Source organism: Rana temporaria, chromosome 13, assembly GCF_905171775.1.
Source record: "Rana temporaria chromosome 13, aRanTem1.1, whole genome shotgun sequence".
In the NCBI taxonomy this organism is placed as follows: Eukaryota; Metazoa; Chordata; class Amphibia; order Anura; family Ranidae; genus Rana; species Rana temporaria.
The window spans coordinates 9,891,930-9,912,826 of NC_053501.1; the positions used below are offsets into that span (position 1 = coordinate 9,891,930).

Genomic DNA, 20,897 nt, shown 5'->3' on the forward strand with positions numbered 1-20,897 from the left:
CTCTCAGAGTATCTATGCGACTGATTCATAGAATCAGTTACGCATAGATATCCCTAAGATCCGACAGGTGTAATTGTTTTACACTGTCGGATCTTAGGATGCAGTACCGCGGCCGCCGCTGGGGGGAGTTCGCTTCGTAAACCAGCGTCGGGTATGCAAATTAGGAGTTACGGCGATTCACGACGGATTTTCGCGTTCGCTACGTCGCCGATAGTCTAGTTTCCCGTCGCAAAGTTAGTCGTCGTTTTTGGTGCCTTAACTTTACACAGCAAACGTATGTGCTGTATAAAGTATGGCCGTTATTCCCGCGTCGAAATGTAAAAAATAACGTCGTTTGCGTAAGCCGTCCGGGAATACGGAATTACGCTACGCGCGTCGCCGTTCGAAAAAAATGACGTCACGGCACACAAAGCACGGCGGGAATTTTGAAACGGAGCATGCCAGTAGGTTCCGGCGCGGGAGCGCGCCTAATTTAAATGGCACACGCCCATTTAAATTACGCAGGCTTACGCTGGAGGCTGCCAGCGTAGGTTTTCATTGCAAGTGCTCTGTGAATCGGGCACTTGCGATGGAAACTTGCGGCGGTGTAACGTATCTACGATACGTTACGCCGCCGCACTTCTACGTGAATCTGGCCCTTGGAGCTCATTACAGCTCCTACAGGTAGATAAAGCTGCTGAAATATTGCAGCTTCTCCTTCTGCGTTCCTTCCTTATTATCTCGTGTTGTAATAATAGTGCTGCTCGGGTTCCTAGAACAAGCCATGGTAAATTGACCTCATCACAGATAAATAGACTTAATTGCACAAGCACGTATCCTGCATGTCGGCAGTAAGGAAATCCTTAAACGTGGCCAGTTCCTAATGACACCCTTGACTGTATACTCACCAGAGCGGCTTCCTTCGCAGAGGATTTGAAGTGGACGGCTTTAGGGAGGGTAATGGTGCCTTTAATGAAGATATTGGGAGAATCCCCGCAGCTTGACGGCCAATACAGGTCTTTCAGCTAAAAAAAAAGAACAGAAAAAGATTTGGGTTCAATCTCCCAACATGTAAACTGACCAGATTTTGCATCTCAAAGTAATTAGATATTTGATAATAAGGTCCCCCAAGAGAGAGAAATAAAGCGGTAATAAACTGCATGTAATATATTGCAGCTTACCAATCATTAGATGTGGCTGCAGTATTTTTATTTTTTTAGGCCCCCCCTCTGTTTTCACCAGGTAATCTGGCCAGTAACGCATCTCTTATATTGGAGTGCCCCCACTCTGGATGAAGGAGCACAGTGGAACGCCATTCGACAGCAGCTTTGTCAGACTGACGAAGGGGAATGTTAGATGTACTAGCAGAGTCTTACAAAGTGTAGTTAAACTTCAGCTCGCACTTTTTATAAGCAATTACAGCAGTTTTGTTCATGTTGGGATAAAGGTTCTATATCAGGGGTCTCAAATTAGTGGCCCTCCAGCTGTTGCGAAAACTACAAGTTCCATGACGCATTGCAAGGATGCCTGTAGGAACCATGCTTGTAACTGTCATAGGCATTATGGCACTTGTAGTTTCGCAACAGCTGGAGGGCCGCCAGTTTGAGACTGCTGTTCTATATAAAAGCTGATAACTGTAAGCAACTCTGTCAGTGGTAAATGATTTCTCATCCATAGGTGTGCTCAACAGGGTCTGCAACCTAATCACCCCATGTGCATTAGCATATCCCAGGGGCGGCACTAGGTGGGTGGTTGAGGGTGCCAGTGTAAATGCCCCCAATATATAAAATATATTAAACCAATCAATATACACTTATTGCAACTTCTTTTTTTTTTACCAATAATATGTAGGAGAATATATATTGGCATTAACTGATGAAGACATTTTTTTTATTGTTGTTTAATATTTTGGGGATATTTATTATAGCAAAAAGTAAAAAATATTTTTTTTTTTCAAAAAGTGTTGCTCTTTTTTTTGTAAGCAAACCCTGTCAGTGGTAAATGGTTTGTCTCATCCATAGGCATGCGCACAGGGTCTGCTGGGTGTGCCTGGGCACACCCTAATCAACGCATTTGTGCATTAGCATTATCTAGGAGCGGCACCAGGTGGGTGGTTGGGGGTGCCAGTATAAATGCCCCCAATATATTAAAGTCTAGGTTCAACTTTAGGAATACGTTGCACTCCTATTTAGGGTGTACCGTAATATGCTCCCAATCAACTGTCTCCCACCGCCAGAGCCCCCGTCATAGCAAGCTGCTTTCTGAGGGGCCAGGAGCACCGGAGAGGGACTTGAGATGATTAGGATCTGGGCTGCTCTGTGCAAAACCATTAATTGGAGGAGGTAAATATAAAATGTTTAAAAAAAAAAAAAAAAAAAAAAGACTTTAGTATCACTTTTAAGCTTTGCCAAAAAACAAACAAAAAGACAAATCACGGCAAAATTCGCAGGACGCCTGCCGCCTAAAAAGTTCCAGAACTTCTTTTGGGCAATAGGCGTCCCTCGATTTTATTTGCACAATTTTGATGAGATTTATCGGGTGACAATCGCACCAAAATCGAGCATCCAGTGGTTTGCGGTTATTCGAGAATCGCAGTCACAATTCACGCCGATTCCGTCTACGGTCCAGGAATGCCTAGGTGTGCAAGGAGCCTAAGCCCTATCTCGATCCAGCGTTGTGCATGAGAGCAGTGGCTCTCCCAGGTCTCTCCTCATTGGCTCACACAATCACACCCACTAAGACAATAAGGAGAGAGCGAGGGGGGGGCGGAGCCACGCTCTGTGTGTGAATGCAAAAAATTTCACCAGCACACCAAGGATCTCTAGAGTGGGTCCAAAGCTTTAATTAACAATATAGTTACAGTAGATAGCAAAGTATTGGGGCCACGCAGGACCCCTTCATCAGGCATGTGACGAATGGAGCGAAGCACAGCAGCGCAGCTTGGGAGTGAGCTTGCTTAAATGCGCCCACTCGGCAAAAGGCAGGAGACAAGAACGCCGGCGGGGGACCCAAAAAAAAAGAGGATTGGGGTTGCTCTGTGCAAAACCATTAATTACACAGAGCAGATAAGTCTAACCTGTTTGTTTTTGTAACTCTTAATTTTAGTGTCTGTAAGCGTAGCAGTGTACAAGGCCCTGAAAAAGTATTCACTGAATTTTTCCACATTTTGTTACAACCAAAAATGTAAAAGTATTTTTTTATAACCTAACCCTGCTTTAAACTTCTCCACAACTTTATCCCTGACCTGTCTGGTGTGTTCCTTGGCCTTCATGATGCCGTTTCTCCGCCAAGGTTCTCTAACAAACCTCTGAGGGCTTCACAGAACAGCTGTATTTATACTGAGATTAAATTACACACAGGTGGACTCTATTTACTAATTAGGTGACTTATGGAGGCAATTGGTTCCACTAGATTTTAGTGAGGGGTATCAAAGTAAAGGGGGCTGAATACAAATGCCCTCCACACTTTTCACATATTTATTTGTACAAAATGTTGAAAACTATTTATTATTTTCCTTCCACTTCACAATTATGTGCCACTTTGTGTTGGTCCATCACATAAAATCCCAATAAAATACTTTTTCAACGCTCTGTATATCTGTAGTGTATGAAAAGAAGACTGGGGACAAGCCAATGGCTTCTTGTTCTTAGGGGACCAAACAAACATCCAGATCAGTCATATGATTCCAGGTAGTATGAGGTTGTTCGCTGATGGATGCTGCGTCATTCGGTGTATTCGGTGACACTGTCATTTCTTCCTCTGTGCCAAAAAAGCTTTCAAAAATCTCAAACCTATCCAAGAAGTTTAGGTAAATTGACGCTAGTATGCTGGGGATTTTTCGGTCTGTTGCACAATGAAGGTAAACCAGACCCGTCTCATCAATTCTAATTATCAACCACGTTAATGCAAGTTTATGATGTTGTAGAGTAAATTTAGCATTTTCTAATGTCGCATACACACTACCGTTTTTAAAAGCGGAGGTTCACCCTAAAAAACGACTTTCTACCATGCCATGCAGCATACTTGCGTCAGCATGCCTTTATTTTATTTTTTTGCGCTGTACTCACAGTGTAATCCAATAGTTTTGTTTTAGACACCCGCGGGGAATAGGCGTTCCTATCAAGAGGGGAACATGATTGACGGCCGGCTATGGCGCGTCACGCTTCCCGAAAATAGCCGGAGTAGGTCTCGGCTCTTCACGACGCTATACGGCGCCTGCGCACAGACTAGGAGCTGACTGCGCAGGCGCCGTGAAGAGCCGAGTCCTATTTCGGCTATTTTCGGGAAGCGTGACGCGCAATAGCCGGCCGTCAATCATGTTCCCCTCTTGATAGGAATGCCTACTCCCCGAGGGAGTCTGAAACGGATTAAACTGTGAGTACAGCGGAAAAAAATAAAATAAATGCATACTGTAGCTGACGCTAGTATGCTGCATGACATAGTAGACAAAAAAAAGTTTATTTTAGGGTGAACCCCCGCTTTAATGTCATGGAAAAAATACTTGTCAAGCCTGCCTTGCATACACACAATCGTGAAAAAAAATTGCTCGAGCAAAGCGCGGTGACGTACAACGGCACTATAAAGGGGAAGTTCCATTCGGATGGCGCCACCCTTTGGGCTGCTTTTGCGGATTTCGTGTTAGTAAAAGTTTGGGGAGAGACGATTCGCGCTTTTCAGTCTGTGACGAAAGTGCAATCTCCATTACAAACGCTAGTTATACCAGAACGAGTGCTCCCGTCTCATAACTTGCTTCTGAGCATGCGCGTTTTTTTCCCGTTATTAAAGCCTACACACGGCCGCTTTTCACGACGAGAAAAAAAAAAAGCATGTTCTAAATTTATAATGCCCATTTTTCACGTGGAGCCCACACACAATCGTTTTTAATGACAGCTGTTAATGTTTGGAAACTTTTGACGGCTCCGTGGTGCTCCGTACTGCGCAAGCGCTGCGCCTGAGCAGTACAGGTGGGGGTATTGTTCGACGGGGGGGGGGGGGTCATTTCTCGTCAGAACACAGGCTTCTGTCCCAGGCGGAATGATACCAAGTGCACTCTTTGCCTGGGACCTTTCTAGCTGGAGAGGGATGCCAGCAGAAGCTGATCAAGGAAAAGGCCAGTGTATTAAACATCACACACACTGCGCTTTTGCAATGGACTTTCAGAAATTGCACCCACAAGATATAATGGTAGTCTAGGGCAAAGCGCAGCTAATCCGCCGCGCCTCATTGTGAAAGTAGTCTTCTAGGGGGCTCAGAATAGTAGGAGCTCATTTTACATTTTTGGTTTTGGGGGCAGTGAAACTCCATAGTTTACTGTGGCCCGTGACCAGGTACCAAATCACTTGAAGGAGTTGTAAAGGTACAATTATTTTTTCCTAAATAGCTTCCTTTACCTTAGTGCAGTCCTCCTTCACTTACCTCATCCTTCCATTTTGCTTTTAAATGTCCTTATTTCTTCTGAGAAATCCTTACTTCCTGTTCTTCTGTCTGTAACTCCACACAGTAATGTATGGCTTTCTCCCTGGTGTGGAGTGTCGTGCTCGCCCCCTCCCTTGGACTACAGGAGAGTCAGGACGCTCTCTATGTTGCAGATAGAGAAAGGAGCTGTGTGTTAGTGGGCATCCTGACTCTCCCGTAGTACAAGGGAGGGGGTCGATCTCGAAACTCCACACCAGGGAGAAAGCCTTGCATTACTGTGTGGAGTTACAGACAGAAGAACAGGAAGTGAGGATTTCTCAGAAGAAATAAGGACATTTTAAAAGCAAAATGGAAGGATGAGGTAAGTGAAGGAGGACTGCACTAAGGTAAAGGAAGCTATTTAGGAAAAAAATAATTGTACCTTTACAACCCCTTTAAGTTGCCCTCATTCTTCCTTTTTTCCCCACAAACCTTTAAAGCAAAATTCTTACTTGTAACACCGTGATCCAGATTTGTTCCACTTCAGTGACATAGCGCAGTCTGAAATTCAGTCGTCCAAATTCCCGCTCGTCTCCAGACAGTGTTATTGTATCTGCAGCAAAAAAAAAAAAAGTATGTTTATATAGATTGTTACAAACAAATAATTATCCTGGTAAATATTAAAGCTGACATTCAAGTAGATTTTAGAATACACAAATCAATGCAGATCTTTATATATATATATATATATATATATATATATATATATATATATATATATAATAGTACATCATTAAAGATTCATTTTCTTTTAATGCAAACAGTGTAATTGATCTGGTATCAACTTCTCACAGTCCACTGTACAGCAGAGCTCAGGGAGGGGAAGGGAGACTCCGCACAATCTGTCCATGTGCTGACAAAAGAGCATTCTGATAGGAGGAGGAAGCATAGTGAGATGAGCTTATAGGGGGGGGGGGTCCATAAAAGCCTGGGGTGAGGAGTAGTATGGGTTTGTTTTTTATATCATACTTTCCTAGGTGGATGCAGCATCATTCGGATGTTGCATCTGTCCCCCGCTGTCTCTGAGGGTGAGAACTGAGTGATCAAACACCGCTGATCATTCAGTTCTCCCCGCCACTCTGAGCAGAGAGCTGGTGGTGTCAGTCACCACTTCCTTCTCTGACTTCCCCCCTCCGTAGTGCTGGGCTGTGGAGGGGGTGGGAGCGGCTTCGGTTCCGGTCCAGGTGCCTGGGTTGATCCTTATATGATTGCGACCCAGCTCTTTATCGTCGGCTGACAGAGGGCTTCGGCTGTCTGCTGAAACCAGGTCATAGGAGTGAAGAACCAACTGCAATCCACAGGAATAGTACAGCCAAACGAGCTTTGGCGGTACTTCTCCCTTTAAAGGAAGCGAGTTAAAGAAAATGTAAAGGTTTGTTTTAAAAACAAAAAAACAAACATGTCGTACTTACCTCCTGTGCAGTTGGTTTTGCACAGAGTAACCCCAATCCTCCTCTTCTGGGGTCCCTCAGCGGCGCTCCTGGATCCTTCTCTTCTTAAGTGCCCCATCGGAGAGCCGCTCTTCTTCAGGGCACTCGTGCGGACGCGCTCCTGTGTCCTGTTGCAGCGTCTATTGGCACAGACAGCAGGACTTGGCACGTCCCCTGGGTCCCAGGTCATTGGATTTGATTAACAGCCGCGGGAGCCAATGGCTGCACTGCTATCAATTTATCCAATCAGTACCCGAGACACCAGCTGGAGCTGGTGTGCTGGTCCCCGTCGCTGGAAAGACCGGGTTCAGGCAAGTAAAAAGCGTGGAGGGGGGGGGCAAGGTTCAGAAGGTTTTTCAACCTTTAAAGGGGTTGTAAAGGTACATGTTTTTTCACCTTAATGCATCCTATGCATTAAGGTGAAAAAACATCCGACTGCACCGCCCCCCCCCCCCCCCGAACCCCCGTTTTACTTACCTCACCCCTCGAAAGTCTCGTGCGCGTCCTTCTGATCTTCTTCGGTTCCCAGCCTGGCCGTTGATTGGCTAGGCTGGACGGATTGATAGCAGCGCAGCCATTGGCTGGCACTGCTGTCAATCACAGCGGATGACGCGGCGCGCCGGGGGGCAGGGCCGAGTGATACAGTCGGCGGCTATGCCCGCCGCTGTATCATGGGAGCGCGCTTGCAAAAGCTTTCCACCATGCTCGCTCGCTCGCATGAAGGTAGAAAGCTTTTGCGAGGAGGAGCCAAGACAACCGCCGAGGGACCCCAGAAGACAGGGTTAGGGGCCACTCTGTGCAAAACGAGCTGCACAGTGGAGGTAAGTATAACATGTTTGTTATTATTTTTTTTTAAACTGCCTTTAGTGTTCCTTTAAGTTTAAGGTGAGACACCTTGAGGGTTTACAACCCCTTTTTAAAGCGGAGGTTCACCCTAAAACAATTATATACCATTACATCCAACATACTTCCGCCATCTACAGTATGCTGTTTTTTTTTTTTTTCTTGCCGTACATACCGTTTTATCGTTAATTTCCCCCCCTGGCTTCCGGGTTCTGGCTCCAGCGGGAGTGGGCGTTCCTATTGAGAGGTTAGATGATTGACATCTGGTGAAAAACTTCCCTTGGCGCATAAGGCGCGTCACCAGTTTTCCGTAAATAGCCGACCGTGTAGAGCTGACTGCGCAGGCGCCATATAGAGCCGACTCGCAGGTCGGCTATTTACGGAAAACTGGTGACGCGCCTTATGCGCCAAGGGAAGTTTTTCACCAGACGTCAATCATCTAACCTCTCAATAGGAACGCCCACTCCCGCTGGAGCCAGAACCCGGAAGCCGGGGGGAAAATGACGATAAAACGGTATGCACGGCAAATAAAAAAAAAAGCATACTGTAGATGGCAGAAGTATGCTGGATGTAATGGTATATAGATGTTTTTTAGGGTGAACCTCCGCTTTAAATTCTGTTGGTCATTATCCAACTCGAAAGGCGATGACCTCTAGTGGTGGATAAAAATACTGCAATGGACCCCTCAGGGTTGAAGGTGAATATTGCAACAAAACCTGCCTTTTTTATTTTAATGGGACCCATCATTTAACTGGGGTTTTAAAGTTTATACAATAACTAGAATTGTGTAGAGCAGATATTATTTTGTCTGGATCTCCAATGGGATGAGTAACTTTGTAGGTGGTGAGATCCCTGTGAAGTGTGTCCAGTCTGTATGTCAATTCTCAGCGAGGCCAAATTGTGGAAATCTGCAGATTTTCTGGTCTTACCGAGACTGCGGTTACTGCCTTGTGAATCTTTCCTGGAGGAATTGCTGCTGCGGATGCTGGAGACAGAATCGTATCTCTGGAAAAATAAGATAACCTCTATTAATGGGTGTCAATGGCAACAGAAACACAGCGACTATTTCAACTGCCAGATTATATAATATAAATATATATATATATATATATATACTGTTTGTAGATGTAATGTGTTTTCCCCTAACCCTGCTGTGCTATATGATAATAGACTATCAAGGGTGGCATCACTTTTCACAGCCTGCAGTTCTGCAAGCTGTGTGTGACAGTCCCACCTACTGCGTATCCGGTGGACTGTACCTCCACACTGGTGACACCCACTCTGATCTCCTCCCAGAAGACCACCTAAAGTACACGCGCGACTCCCGTGCGCGATCGCCGCCGGGCACACGCGATCGCTCGTTACAGAGCAGGGACCGGGAGCTGTGGGTGTAAACACACAGCTCCCGGTCCTGTCAGGGGGAGAAATGCTGATCTTCTTCTGTTCATACAATGTATGAACAGCGATCAGTCATTTCCCCTAGTGAGTCCCACCCCCCCTACAGTTAGAACACACCCAGGGAACATACTTAACCCCTTCCCCGCCCCCGCGTGTTAATCCCTTCACTGCTAGTGGCATTTTTATAGTAATCCAATGCATTTTTATAGCACTGATCGCTATAAAAATGACAATGGTCCCAAAAATGTGTCCGATGTGTCCGCCATAATGTTGCAGTACCGGAAAAAAACGCTGATTGCTGCCATTACTAATAAAAAAAAAAAATATTAATAAAAATGCCATAAAAATACCCCCTATTTTGTAAACGCTATAACTTTTGCGCAAACCAATCAAACGCTTATTGCGATTTTTTTTTTTTACGAAAAATATGTAGAAGAATACGTATCGGCCTAAACTGAGGAAAACATTTTTTTTTATATATTTTTGGGGGATATTTATTATAGCAAAAAGTAAAAAATATTATTTTTTTTCAAAATTGACGCTCTATTTTTGTTTATAGCGCAAAAACTAAAAACCGCAGAGGTGATCAAATACCTCCAAAAGAAAGCTCCATTTGTGGGGGGGAAAGGACGCCAATTTTGTTTGGGAGCCACGTCGCACGACTGCGCAATTGTCAGTTAAAGCGACGCAGTGCCTAATCGCAAAAAGTGCCCTGGTCTTTGGGCAGCAATATGGTCCGGGGGTTAAGTGGTTAATAAAAAACCTTTATCCCAAAAGGAAAATAGCTGCTTTCTGTAACTGTACTGTTGTTCAGCTTCAATTTGTTAAATGAAATAGCAGATTTAGATACGCTAACACTTCCCTCCCCCCAGGCTGACAAGGCTGCTGTGTCTCCGGTGCTTCTTCATCCAGAGCGGGGGGGCACTCTAATACAGGAGGTGTGTTACTGGCCAGATCACCAAGTGCAAACATAGGGGGGGGGGAGCCATAAAAAAAGAAAACGAATGCAGCCACCACATCTAATGATTGGTAAGCTGCAATATATTACATTTTTGGTTTTGGGTTTAATACCGCTTTAACCTTTTACCCCCTCCATACAAAACCTGTGTTGGCAAGCCTACTCTGCACATCTTTCAATCCAGTATTGTATTCCATAGAAGCCTCTAGTTATTACATTTCCAGTTATTAGTCTATAATTGGTGTATTTCCAGTACCTGAATAAGGCCGCTCAGATCATACAGGGAGGTGCTGAGACCCGAAGGATCCGACGTTTTGATGTTCCTCAAGTCACAGACTGAAACAGACCCAAAGATTAAAGGATTTAGTTACAACATCGAGTTCTTCCAAGCAGATATAGAGAAGACTTTGAGACGGGAGCCTGGCAATCAGTGAGTGGACAATAATGCTGTATTGTTTTATAGCTTCTCAAATCGTAAAAACGAACAGAAAAGTAACCCGTATGTCTGCGCCAATAGTTTTTCATTAAAATTTACAAAGAATTTACATAGAAAAGTCTTTCTTTCTTGAAAGACTATTTCTTTTCTAAGTTACTCCATAATTCTAACTACCAGTAGTGTTGCTCACGAATATTCGTATTGCGAATATTCGGCTTGAATATGGCATATTCGAGTATTCGCGAATATATCGAATTTTGCGGCCAATATTCGCTATTCCGAATATTCACATTTTTTCTATTTTATTTTTAAAACAGATCACATCCTAGTGATCTCCATCGACGTCTAAAAGCATTGCTGGTATGATTAGAGACCCTGGGCCGAGTAGCTGAAGCGATCATTTTTATATTGCCGAATATTCGCAATGCGAATATTCGGCAATAGGAATATTGCGCGATTATTTTCTCCGCCCTTCTTTTGCATCAGAGTTCTCCTACCACAGTTGTTAAAATTTCGCTATCATTTTCGCATCCGCATTAGCGCAATTTCGCAATATTGTTATTTGGATAAAATGTCACGAATATTCGATTTCAGAATATTAGCGAATACTTTCTCCGCCCTTCTTTTGCATCGGAGCCAATCGGAGTTCTCCTACCACAGTTGTCGAAATTCCGCAATCAATTTCGCATTCGCATTTGCGAAATTTCGATAATATATCACAAATATTCGATTTCAGCATGAGCCAATCAGAGTTCTCCTACCGCACTTGTCGAAATTTCGCAATTATTTTCGCATTCGCAATAGCGAAATTTCGCAAAAATGTCATTTGGATAAAATATCACGAATATTCGATTTTAGCGAATATTTATCGAATATTCGGCTATATATTTGTGATATATCGCGAAATAGAATATGGCGTATTCCGCTCAACACCTAACTACCAGGCATAAAAGTTAAAAGTCGTCAGTTACTAGTTTTGTACAAAACAAGGGGAAGGGAGTGAGGAGGAAGGGGAAAACACATAACTGGGGTGAAAAAGGAGAAAGAGCGGAGAGGGGAGGGGAGAGGGAGGGAGGGAAAGAAAGAGAGAAAAGGGGCGGGAGAAAGAGGGAAGGGAAGGAGAGGAGAAAAGGATAAGAGAAAAGGAAAAGGGAGGGTAGAGAGAACAAGATGCACAAGGAAAGCACTCACATTTGCCACATCCGTAATGGTAAGAATATAGAAAAAACACCCAATCCAAAGAGTGGGCAAAGTCGGACTTTGAGGCACGTTGAAGTATAAAAATATATTATTACAAATATGAAAAAAAAATATATATATAATGTACAATAACAGTGGTATACTGGAATGTGAATAAATACAGTCACGATAAAAACCATCTGGATCAGAAATATATGGATAGTGAATAAATCCTATTGAAGTCGCCTACGCGTTTTACCGTGGGGGCTTCTTCAGGACGAGACAAACATGATTTTTGCTAATATGCAGATATTGTTTCACAATCTGATGCACTACGTTGGGTACAACCATCCAGGAAAACTCCGAACATACACGGAGTATCTACCGATAATGTGAGATAGTTTACAAATCACTTTTAATGATATCGGAAATGGTCATCAATAGTCCAGGCCAAGTGTGTCTATGATGACAATTTCATGACGTCAACGATTGAATCCATATATATAAAGAGGCAGGCATGGGAGGGGTATAAGTCAGGATAACAAAGAACCCCCTGGAAAGTCCACCGGGGGACTTGAAACTGGGGCAGAAAGAGGCTCTTAAATGATAGGATATCCAAAATCGAATGGATGACATGTCCTGCTTAACAGGGATCGTCTACTAAACACTTTATGGAAGCGCAGCGTCCCTGTGTGCCCCAGGGTCACAGCCTGTGCACCACATCTTCAGGCCCTGCCAGCCCTCCTGGCTGCAGCTGACTCTCTCCACTGCCCGTGCCACCACAGTCCACGCCACTGGATTTGCACCTTCCCCAGACTGCACTTTCCCAGTCCTCTCAGGCGTGCCTCCCAGTCCTCCTGACTGTGTGAACACTCACCAGCCCTCCTGGCTGCCACTGTGGAACTCCTGGAGACTTGCCCGGCAGTGTTCTCCTGCTGTCCTCTTGCTCCTCCTGGTCAGGAAACCTTTGTGGGTTGTAAGGGGATCCCGTCCACACCCGAGCCCAGGCCCAAGGTCACCCCCCTCCAGACTGGGGAGCTCCCTCAAAGGCCCCAACAGCCTAACACTCCATCTCCCACCCAATCACCAACTCCTCCCCAGCTGGGCTGGCCCTGAGTGATTGAGGGGGCTTGCCCCCTGCCAATCCTTGTTGGGGGATTAGACAGGGCCCTAAGAATACTCCAGACAGCTCCACCTCTCCTTCCTTTCCAGAAGCTTCTAGCATGTTCTGAAAGGAGAGGAGAGGTCTGGGTGATGCTGCTTTTGAGTCACTCAGCTCTTCCTGGCTTCCTGCCAACCCAGAATCAAACACACGGTCTTGGCTGCCTGCCAAGCTTGTCTACGTTATCCTGCACAAAAAAAAAAAAAAAACTAACTGTACAGGCTTACACCACTTTATGTACCCTCATTTTACGTACACTTGCGAGTTCGGACATACCCGCGAGTGTATGTAAAGTCCCTCCCAAGTACGGACACATTGGCGTCTGTGGAAAATCTTGGTCAGCTTGACATGGCACTGCTCCTGAACTATAAATCACAGGGACACCAAACTTGGGGAGCACCAATAGAGGACCCAGAACTACAATATATACCATTGGTTTCATATACCATTGAAAAATATGTAGAAGAATACGTATCGGCCTAAACTGAGGGAAAAAAAAACGTTTTTTTATATATTTTTGGGGGATATTTATTATAGCAAAAAGTAAAATATTAATTTTTTTCAAAATTGTCGCTCTATTTTTGTTTTTAGCGCAAAAAATAAAAACTGCAGGGGTGATCAAATACCACCAAAAGAAAGCTCTATTTGTGGGGAAAATAGGACGCCAATTTTGTTTGGGAGCCACGTCGCACGACCGCGCAATTGTCAGTTAAAGCGACACAGTGCCGAATCGCAAAAAGTGCTCTGGTCTTTGACCAGCAATATGGTCTGGGTCTGAAGTGGTTAAAAGGTGGGGTATGCCTGTACACATCCTAGTACCCCTAGAGGGTGCTACACCTGTTAACTCTTAAAAGAAGTTAAATTATTGCAGATGCTAATGTGTTGTTGTCATTTCTCAAGTCTATCACCACAGTCTGAATATGCAGCAGCATTCATATTTCCCTGTAAGTTGTTCAAACAGTATCATGATTAATGTCCTAATCATCAGAGGAAAGTCTTAAGTCATTATTTGCTGTAGATTGCCATGTAGACAACGTATCGGAGAAACAGGAAGAAGACGTCATAATATAGCTATAAAGTGAGATTTTTGTTGTCAATAAAGTGACCATGTCAAGCAAGCATGTCGCTGTAAAGTGGAAGCAGAATACTTATCTTTCCTGCGTTCCCCAATAAATGTCACTCTGTTGGTGAGAAATGGTCTCCCAAAGCAGTGGCAGGTGGTGATTACATTTTTTTTGGGGGGGGGGGCACAAACAAACTGAAAAATACTGAAAAAAAAACATTCAAATGCAGCCTCACTGTGCCATCAAATGCAGCCTCACTGTGCCATCAAATGCAGCCTCACTGTGCCATCAAATGCACCCTCACTGTGCCCATCGAAAGCTGCCACTGTGCCCCATCATACGCGGCCACTGTTCCCCATCATACGCAGTCACTTGTGCCCCATCATACTCAGTCACTTGTGCCCCATCAAATGCAGCCACTGTGACCCCCGCTCACCCAATGTCTGCCCGGCGCTTTCCCCATCTTGGTGACGGGTCAGGCAGTGGGTGACGGCAGCAAACTGTGTGGGACGAGCAGCGGGTCCTCCATGCTGTCCTACATGCCTCCCTTCCTCTGTTTCACTAGGCGTCCAATAGGATCACCTCTGCCTTCAGCCAATATTAATTTGCTTTTCTAACGCACCTGGGTGGGCTCCGAGTGCAATGCTTTTTTTCTTTTTTAAGCCTTTGGTTGAACTGGATGGACTTGTCTTTTTTTAACCTGACTAACTATGTATTATAGTGATTCATTTTTGTTTAACTGCTTGCCGACCAGCCGCCGTCATTCTACGGCGGCAGGTCGGCTCTCCTGGGCGAGAGCCCGTACAATGACATCGGCTCGTTTTGCGGCCACTAGGAGCGCGTGCGCGCCGCTGGAGGAGCGTGCGCGCCCCCTGCTTGTCCGTGAACCCCGCGCGGGTGCCCGGCGGGCGCGATCGCCGCCGGGCACCCGCGATTGCTCGTTACAGAGCGGGGACCGGGAGCTGTGTGTGTAAACACACAGCTCTCGGTCCTGTCAGCGGGGGAAATGCTGATCTTCTGTTCATACAATGTATGAACAGAGGGAGGCCACCCCCCCCCCCCCCACAGTAAGAACACACCCAGGGACATACTTAACTTCTTCCCCGCCCCCTAGTGTTAACCCCTTCACTGCCAGTGGCATTTTTATAGTAATCCAATGCATTTTTATAGCACCGATCGCTATAAAAATGCCAATGGTCCCAAAAATGTGTCAAAAGTGTCCGAAGTGTACGCCATAATGTCGCAGTACCGAAAAAAAATCGCTGATCGCCGCCATTACTAGTAAAAAAAAATATTAATAAAAATGCCATAAAAATCCCCCCTATTTTGTAAATGCTATAACTTTTGCGCAAACCAATCAATTAACGCTTATTGCGATTTTTTTTTTTACGAAAAATATATAGAAAAATACGTATCGTCCTAAACTGAGGAAAACAAATGTTTTTTTATATATTTTTGGGGGATATTTATTATAGCAAAAAGTAAAAAATATTCATTTTTTTCAAAATTGTCGCTATATTTTTGTTTATAGCGCAAAAAATAAAAACCGCAGAGGTGATCAAATACCACCAAAAGAAAGCTCTATTTGTGGGAAAAAAAGGACGCCAATTTTGTTTGGGAGCCACGTCGCACGACCGCGCAATTGTCTGTTAAAGCAACGCAGTCCCGAATCGCAAAAAGTGCTCTGGTCTTTGGGCAGCAATATGGTCCGGGGGTTAAGTGGTTAAGCTTTTTACATTGGTATGTAAAAGATCACCACCATCCACTGGTAAAAGTGGAGCTTGAAACAATCCACTGTTTTTTTGTTTTGTTTTTTAATTACATTGGATGTAAACCCAATTAATGAAATTTGAGCTGGGCACACATATCTGCAGTATTTTGTCATCTCTCTTCAAAGAGCTAAGACCTGTAGCTCTCTCCTGGCCCGTTCATCTGTTATCAGCCTGATAACTCCTGACAATTTCTCAGACACATCGGATAAAAGCAGCCTGACATTTCTGTCAGGGGAGGTTGCTATAAATTGGCAGGGAGCTGGCCCTGTTACAAAACGCCTCTGAGAGTCTCTGCCTATGATGAGAGGGGGCACTCGCAAATGGTGCGAGTGCCCTGGTGCCTCCTGGCATATGTGAGGTGCAAATCCTGGGAGGCAACAGGAGCCCATTCACTAACAGAGGAGGGAGGCGGGCCTAGGAGCACGTCAACGGTAAGCTGTGCCAAAACCTCAAAGAGCCGGGCGCAGCTTCCCTGATGACGTCACAGATGTACACGACCTGGCGGCGACTGCAGAAAATTTGATCTGAGCAGGACAACGCTGGATCCTCTGTGTGGTTGAATATCTGAAGTGTGGCCAGCTCAGCATCGGGTAAGAGGGGGGAGCAAAATAAATAAAATGGGGGGGTGTATAGCTCTGAAATACTCAAAGCTCATGTTTTCTGCTGATTGGAGAGCTTTAGTTCTAACTCAGCAGGAGGGAAGGTGTTCGTATTTCTGCAGAGAGGCCACTGCTTGCATACAGAGGGCAAGGGTCCTTCCTTGCAACAGGCTTTTCTACTCAGGCTGTGGCTGCTTTCTAAAAAGAAAATCTGTAAGATGCACTTGAAATTTATTAAGCTTAACTACTTGCCGACCAGCCGCCCTCGTTATATGGTCCAAGGGTTGCTCTCCTGCGCAAATTGCCTTAGCAGTATGGCGCCTCGTGCAGGCGCAATCGCTGCGGGAGTGTGCGCGCAGGACGAGTGGACTCGATGTCTGCTGGTGACCCGTGATCGCCTAATACAGAGGCAAAACGGGGATCTGCCTTTTGTAAACAAGGTTATTCCCCGTTCTGCCAGATGACATGTCAGAGAGCTTCTGTTCCCAGTGATCTCTGTCATGTCCCTGGCAGCCCCCCCCTCTACAGTTAGAACACACCTAGGGAACACATTTAACCCCTTGATCACCCCCTTGTATTAACCCCTTCCCTGCCAGTGTAATTTTTACATTGATCAGTGCATTTTTATAGCATGTGACTGGTCCCCAAAAAGTGTCATTTGGGGTCAGATTTGTCCGCCACAATGTCGCAGTACCCGCTACAAATTGCAGATCGCCGCCATTACTAGTAAAAATAATAAAGGAATAAAAGTCCCTAAATTTATCCCATAGTTTGAAGACGTGATGACTTTTGCGAAAACCAATCAATATACGACTATTGGGATTTTTTTTTACCAAAAATATTTAGAAGAATATATATCGACCTAAACGGATGAATACATTTTTGTTTTTTTTATATATATATTTTTGGGGGGATATGTAATTTAGCAAAAAGCACTACAAACAAAGGTGATCAAATACCACCAAAAGAAAGCTCTATTTGTGGGGAAAAAAATATTTACATTTTGTTTGCTTACAATGCTGTGGGACTGCGCAATTGTCAGTTAATGCGGCAAAGTGCCGTATCGCAAAAAATGGCCCGGTCATTAAGGGGCAAATCTTTCCGGGGGGTTAAGTGGTTAAACATTGGAGTCTTAGGGCCAGATTCTCAAAAGAGATACGACGGCGTACCTCCAGATATGCCGTCGTATCTCTTGAGTCGCGCCGTCGTATCTATGCGCCTGATTCTTAGAATCAGTTACGCATAGATTTCCCTTAGATCTGACAGGCGTAAGTCTCTTACGACGTCGGATCGTAACTGCATTTTTACGCTGACCGCTAGGGGCGTGTACGCTGATTTACGCGTCGACATATGTAAATCAGCAAGATACGCAAATTCACGAACGTACGCCCGGCCGACGCAGTACATTTACGCCGTTTACGTTGCCGTTTACGTTGCAATATGGTGGTGTAAGTGCGGCGTACCAATGTTAAGTATTTAAAAATTTTTGCGTAACTCGTCCGTGAATGGGGCTGGACGTAATTTACATCCACGTCAAAACCAATGCGGCGTATTGGGAGCAATGCACACTGGGAGATTTCTACGGACGTCGCATGCGCCGTTCGTGAAAAACGTCAATCACGTCGGGTCACATAAAATTAACATAAAACACGCCCCCCCTGTCCCACATTTGAATTAGGTGGCTGATTTACGCTACGCCGCCGCAACTTACGGAGCAAGTGCTTTGAGAATACTGCACTTGCCCGTCTAAGTTGCGGAGGCGTAACGTAAATCAGATACGTTACGCGCGGCTACGAGAATCTGGCCCTTACACTATACAATGGGGCAGATTCTCGTAGAACTGCGGCGTAACGTATCACCTTTACGTTACACCGCCGCAAGTTTTACGGGCAAGTGCTTGATTCACAAAGCACTTGCCTGTAAAGTTGCGGCGGCGTAGCGTAAAGTCCACCAGCGCAAGCCCGCCTAATTCAAATGATCCAGGTAGGGGGCATGGATCATTTAAATTGGGCGCGTTCCCGCGCCGATCGTAATGCGCATGCTCCGTTGCGAAATTTCCCGCCGTGCATTGCGCGAAATTACGTCGCAAGTACGTCATTGGTTTCGACGTTAACGTAAATGGCATCCAGCGCCATTCACGGACGACTTACGCAAACGACGTAAAATTTTGAAATTTCAACGCGGGAACGACGGCCATACTTAACATTGGCTACGTCACCTAGGGTGCATGTTTATCTTTACGCTGCGTATCTCTTAGGGAAACTACGTAAATTCACTACGACGGGCACGCGTACGTTCGTGAATCGGCGTAACTAGTCATTTGCATATTCTACGCCGACCGCAATGGAAGCGCCACCTAGCGGTCAGCGTAGATATTGCACCCTAAGATACAACGGCGCTGGCCGTCGTATCTTAGGCATGTTTAAGTGTATCTCAGTTTGAGAATACGAGCATACGACGGGCTTAGATTCTGAGTTACGTTGGAGTATCTGCTGATACGCCGGCGTAATTCTATGTGAATCTGCCCCAATATTTTTAGGTACACAGATGTTGGGGGGGGGGGGGGGGGTTATATCAATGAACAGGTCTTTTTTCTTTAAATAGGTAACCCCCAGGTTTTTACCTGAGCCATACATTCTAGCTGCGTCTGGGCTCGTCGTTCCACGCCTGCTCAGATCGGGGGAGATGTGCTTCTGGACGAACCCCGCATTGTAGACGATGTCATAGTTCGCTCCATACTGATAAGATGCAGACAGCTCTGTCTTCCTGTCTGTGAATGTGGCCCTTGCAGATCCTGAGTGACAGAAAGTTAAGGGCAATCAGATATGTGAGTCACAAGATGAGGAATTGCCGCTGACATTCGAGGATCAGCATGAGATAAAAGCCGTCACTTACCAAACTCTTTCACGTAAAAGCGCGTCAGACCTATTGTCCTGTCCATCTTATATTGTTGTTATAGGGAATATCCTCCCTTTCACTATATAATGACTCAGGTGTTGATTTGATGATGTAAAAAGGGCTGAAATTTAAGAGCCTAAGATGCTAAGATGTCCAGATACAACTTTATTCCAATTAAAGGTCAGGGGTACATTTGAAGAAATATCAAACGTGTTTCAGGGGTCTAAGGCTCGATTCACACCTATGCATGTTGCTTTTGAGCGTTTTTGCACTGCTTTTTACCGTGATTTGCGTTTTTGAGGTTTTGACTATGGCTTCCCAGCAGGGTTGCTGGCTGCAGTTCTCTAAGCTGAGAGTGTCTGTTGCTCTTTCACAGTGCCTAGAGCCAACATTAACACCCCCCCCAAACACAGGAGAGAAAAGAGGGCTCAATCTGCACCTCTTCCCCCCACCCCTTCTCTCTCCTGCCTCTGAGTAAGTACAATAAGGCACATCAGGGTTCTCAGAGCACCCCTTACATCAGAGTTCCCCTTTACTCTGCGGATCCAGATGTTAAAGGGGGGAACTCTGCAGATCCAGATGTTAATGGGGGGGAAACTCCGAGGACCCAGATGTAAAGGGGGGAACTCTGTGGACCCAGATGTAAAGCGGGGAACTCTGCGGACCCAGATGTAAAGGGAGGAACTCTGTGGACCCAGATGTAAAGGGGGGAACTCTGTGGACCCAGATGTAAAGGGGGGAACTCTGTGGACCCAGATGTAAAGGGGGGAACTCTGTGGACCCAGATGTAAAGGGGGGAACTCTGCGGACCCAGATGTAAAGGGGGGGAACTCTGCGGACCCAGATGTAAAGGGGGGTACTCTGTGGACCCAGATGTAAAGGGGGGAACTCTGTGGACCCAGATGTAAAGGGGGGAACTCTGCGGACCCAGATGTAAAGGGGGGGAAACTCTGCGGACCCAGATGTAAAGGGGGAACTCTTGTTATTAACTTCATATAATTAGAAATGTTGTTTAATATCAAAATATATGTATAGTTTATACTATAAAAAAAATTGCTGTGCGCTGCTAAAGCGTTCGGGTTTGACCTGAAGAAAAGGTGGCAACCCTAAATGCGGGTCCATTGAATTCTATTACATGCAAAACGCTGCTTTTTGCGGGGAAAAAAAAGTCCAGGACCCTTTCCAAAAACGCAGAGGCACAAAAAAGCTTTGATGTGACAATGTACCATAGCAAACCATGTTAAAAAATGTCCCTGCATTTCTGCAAAATTCATCAAAAAACGCATTAGTGCGAATGGAGCCTTAGTACCCCCTTCATCAGGACTAGAAAGGACATAAGATTAGTAGGTCAATCTGACTGTACAATCACATTGTATAATGTATAGTTCGATTTATACACGTACAGTTTTGAGGTTTTTGTTTATGAGTTTAAAGTAGAACTATGGGCAAAAGATTTTTTTTTTTTTCATTTTGAATAGAGCAAGGGAGGGTTATAACCCCTGTCAATTTTTTTTCCCCGCCATCTATGTCCCATTGGGGAGATTTCCCATCACTTCCTGTCCCATAGTCAAACAGGAAGTGAGAGGAAATACCTGAAAATTAATGGAATCCTTTGGGGATCCCCAGGTTACCAAAACTAGTGTCTTCATTGGAAGATTTTTTTATTGTATTTTTTTTCCTTTTTTGGATAGAGTAAGACCCCTTTCTCACTGGGGCGTTTTTCTG

At 45.1% G+C, this 20,897-nt stretch overlaps 1 protein-coding gene across 3 annotated transcripts in view; it reads right to left on the reverse strand.

Moving 5' to 3' along the window:
• TC2N (tandem C2 domains, nuclear) overlaps positions 1 to 20,897 on the reverse strand; it is a 92,838-nt gene that overhangs the window by 21,665 nt on the left and 50,276 nt on the right. For all 3 annotated transcript variants that reach the window (XM_040333332.1, XM_040333333.1, XM_040333331.1), the window contains 5 exons: positions 18,898 to 19,068; positions 10,319 to 10,398; positions 8,636 to 8,711; positions 5,886 to 5,986; positions 888 to 1,004 (listed from right to left, as the gene is read on the reverse strand). In XM_040333332.1, coding sequence (XP_040189266.1) covers positions 888 to 1,004; positions 5,886 to 5,986; positions 8,636 to 8,711; positions 10,319 to 10,398; positions 18,898 to 19,068 — 545 coding nt within the window. The remainder of the gene's footprint in view (positions 1 to 887; positions 1,005 to 5,885; positions 5,987 to 8,635; positions 8,712 to 10,318; positions 10,399 to 18,897; positions 19,069 to 20,897) is intronic.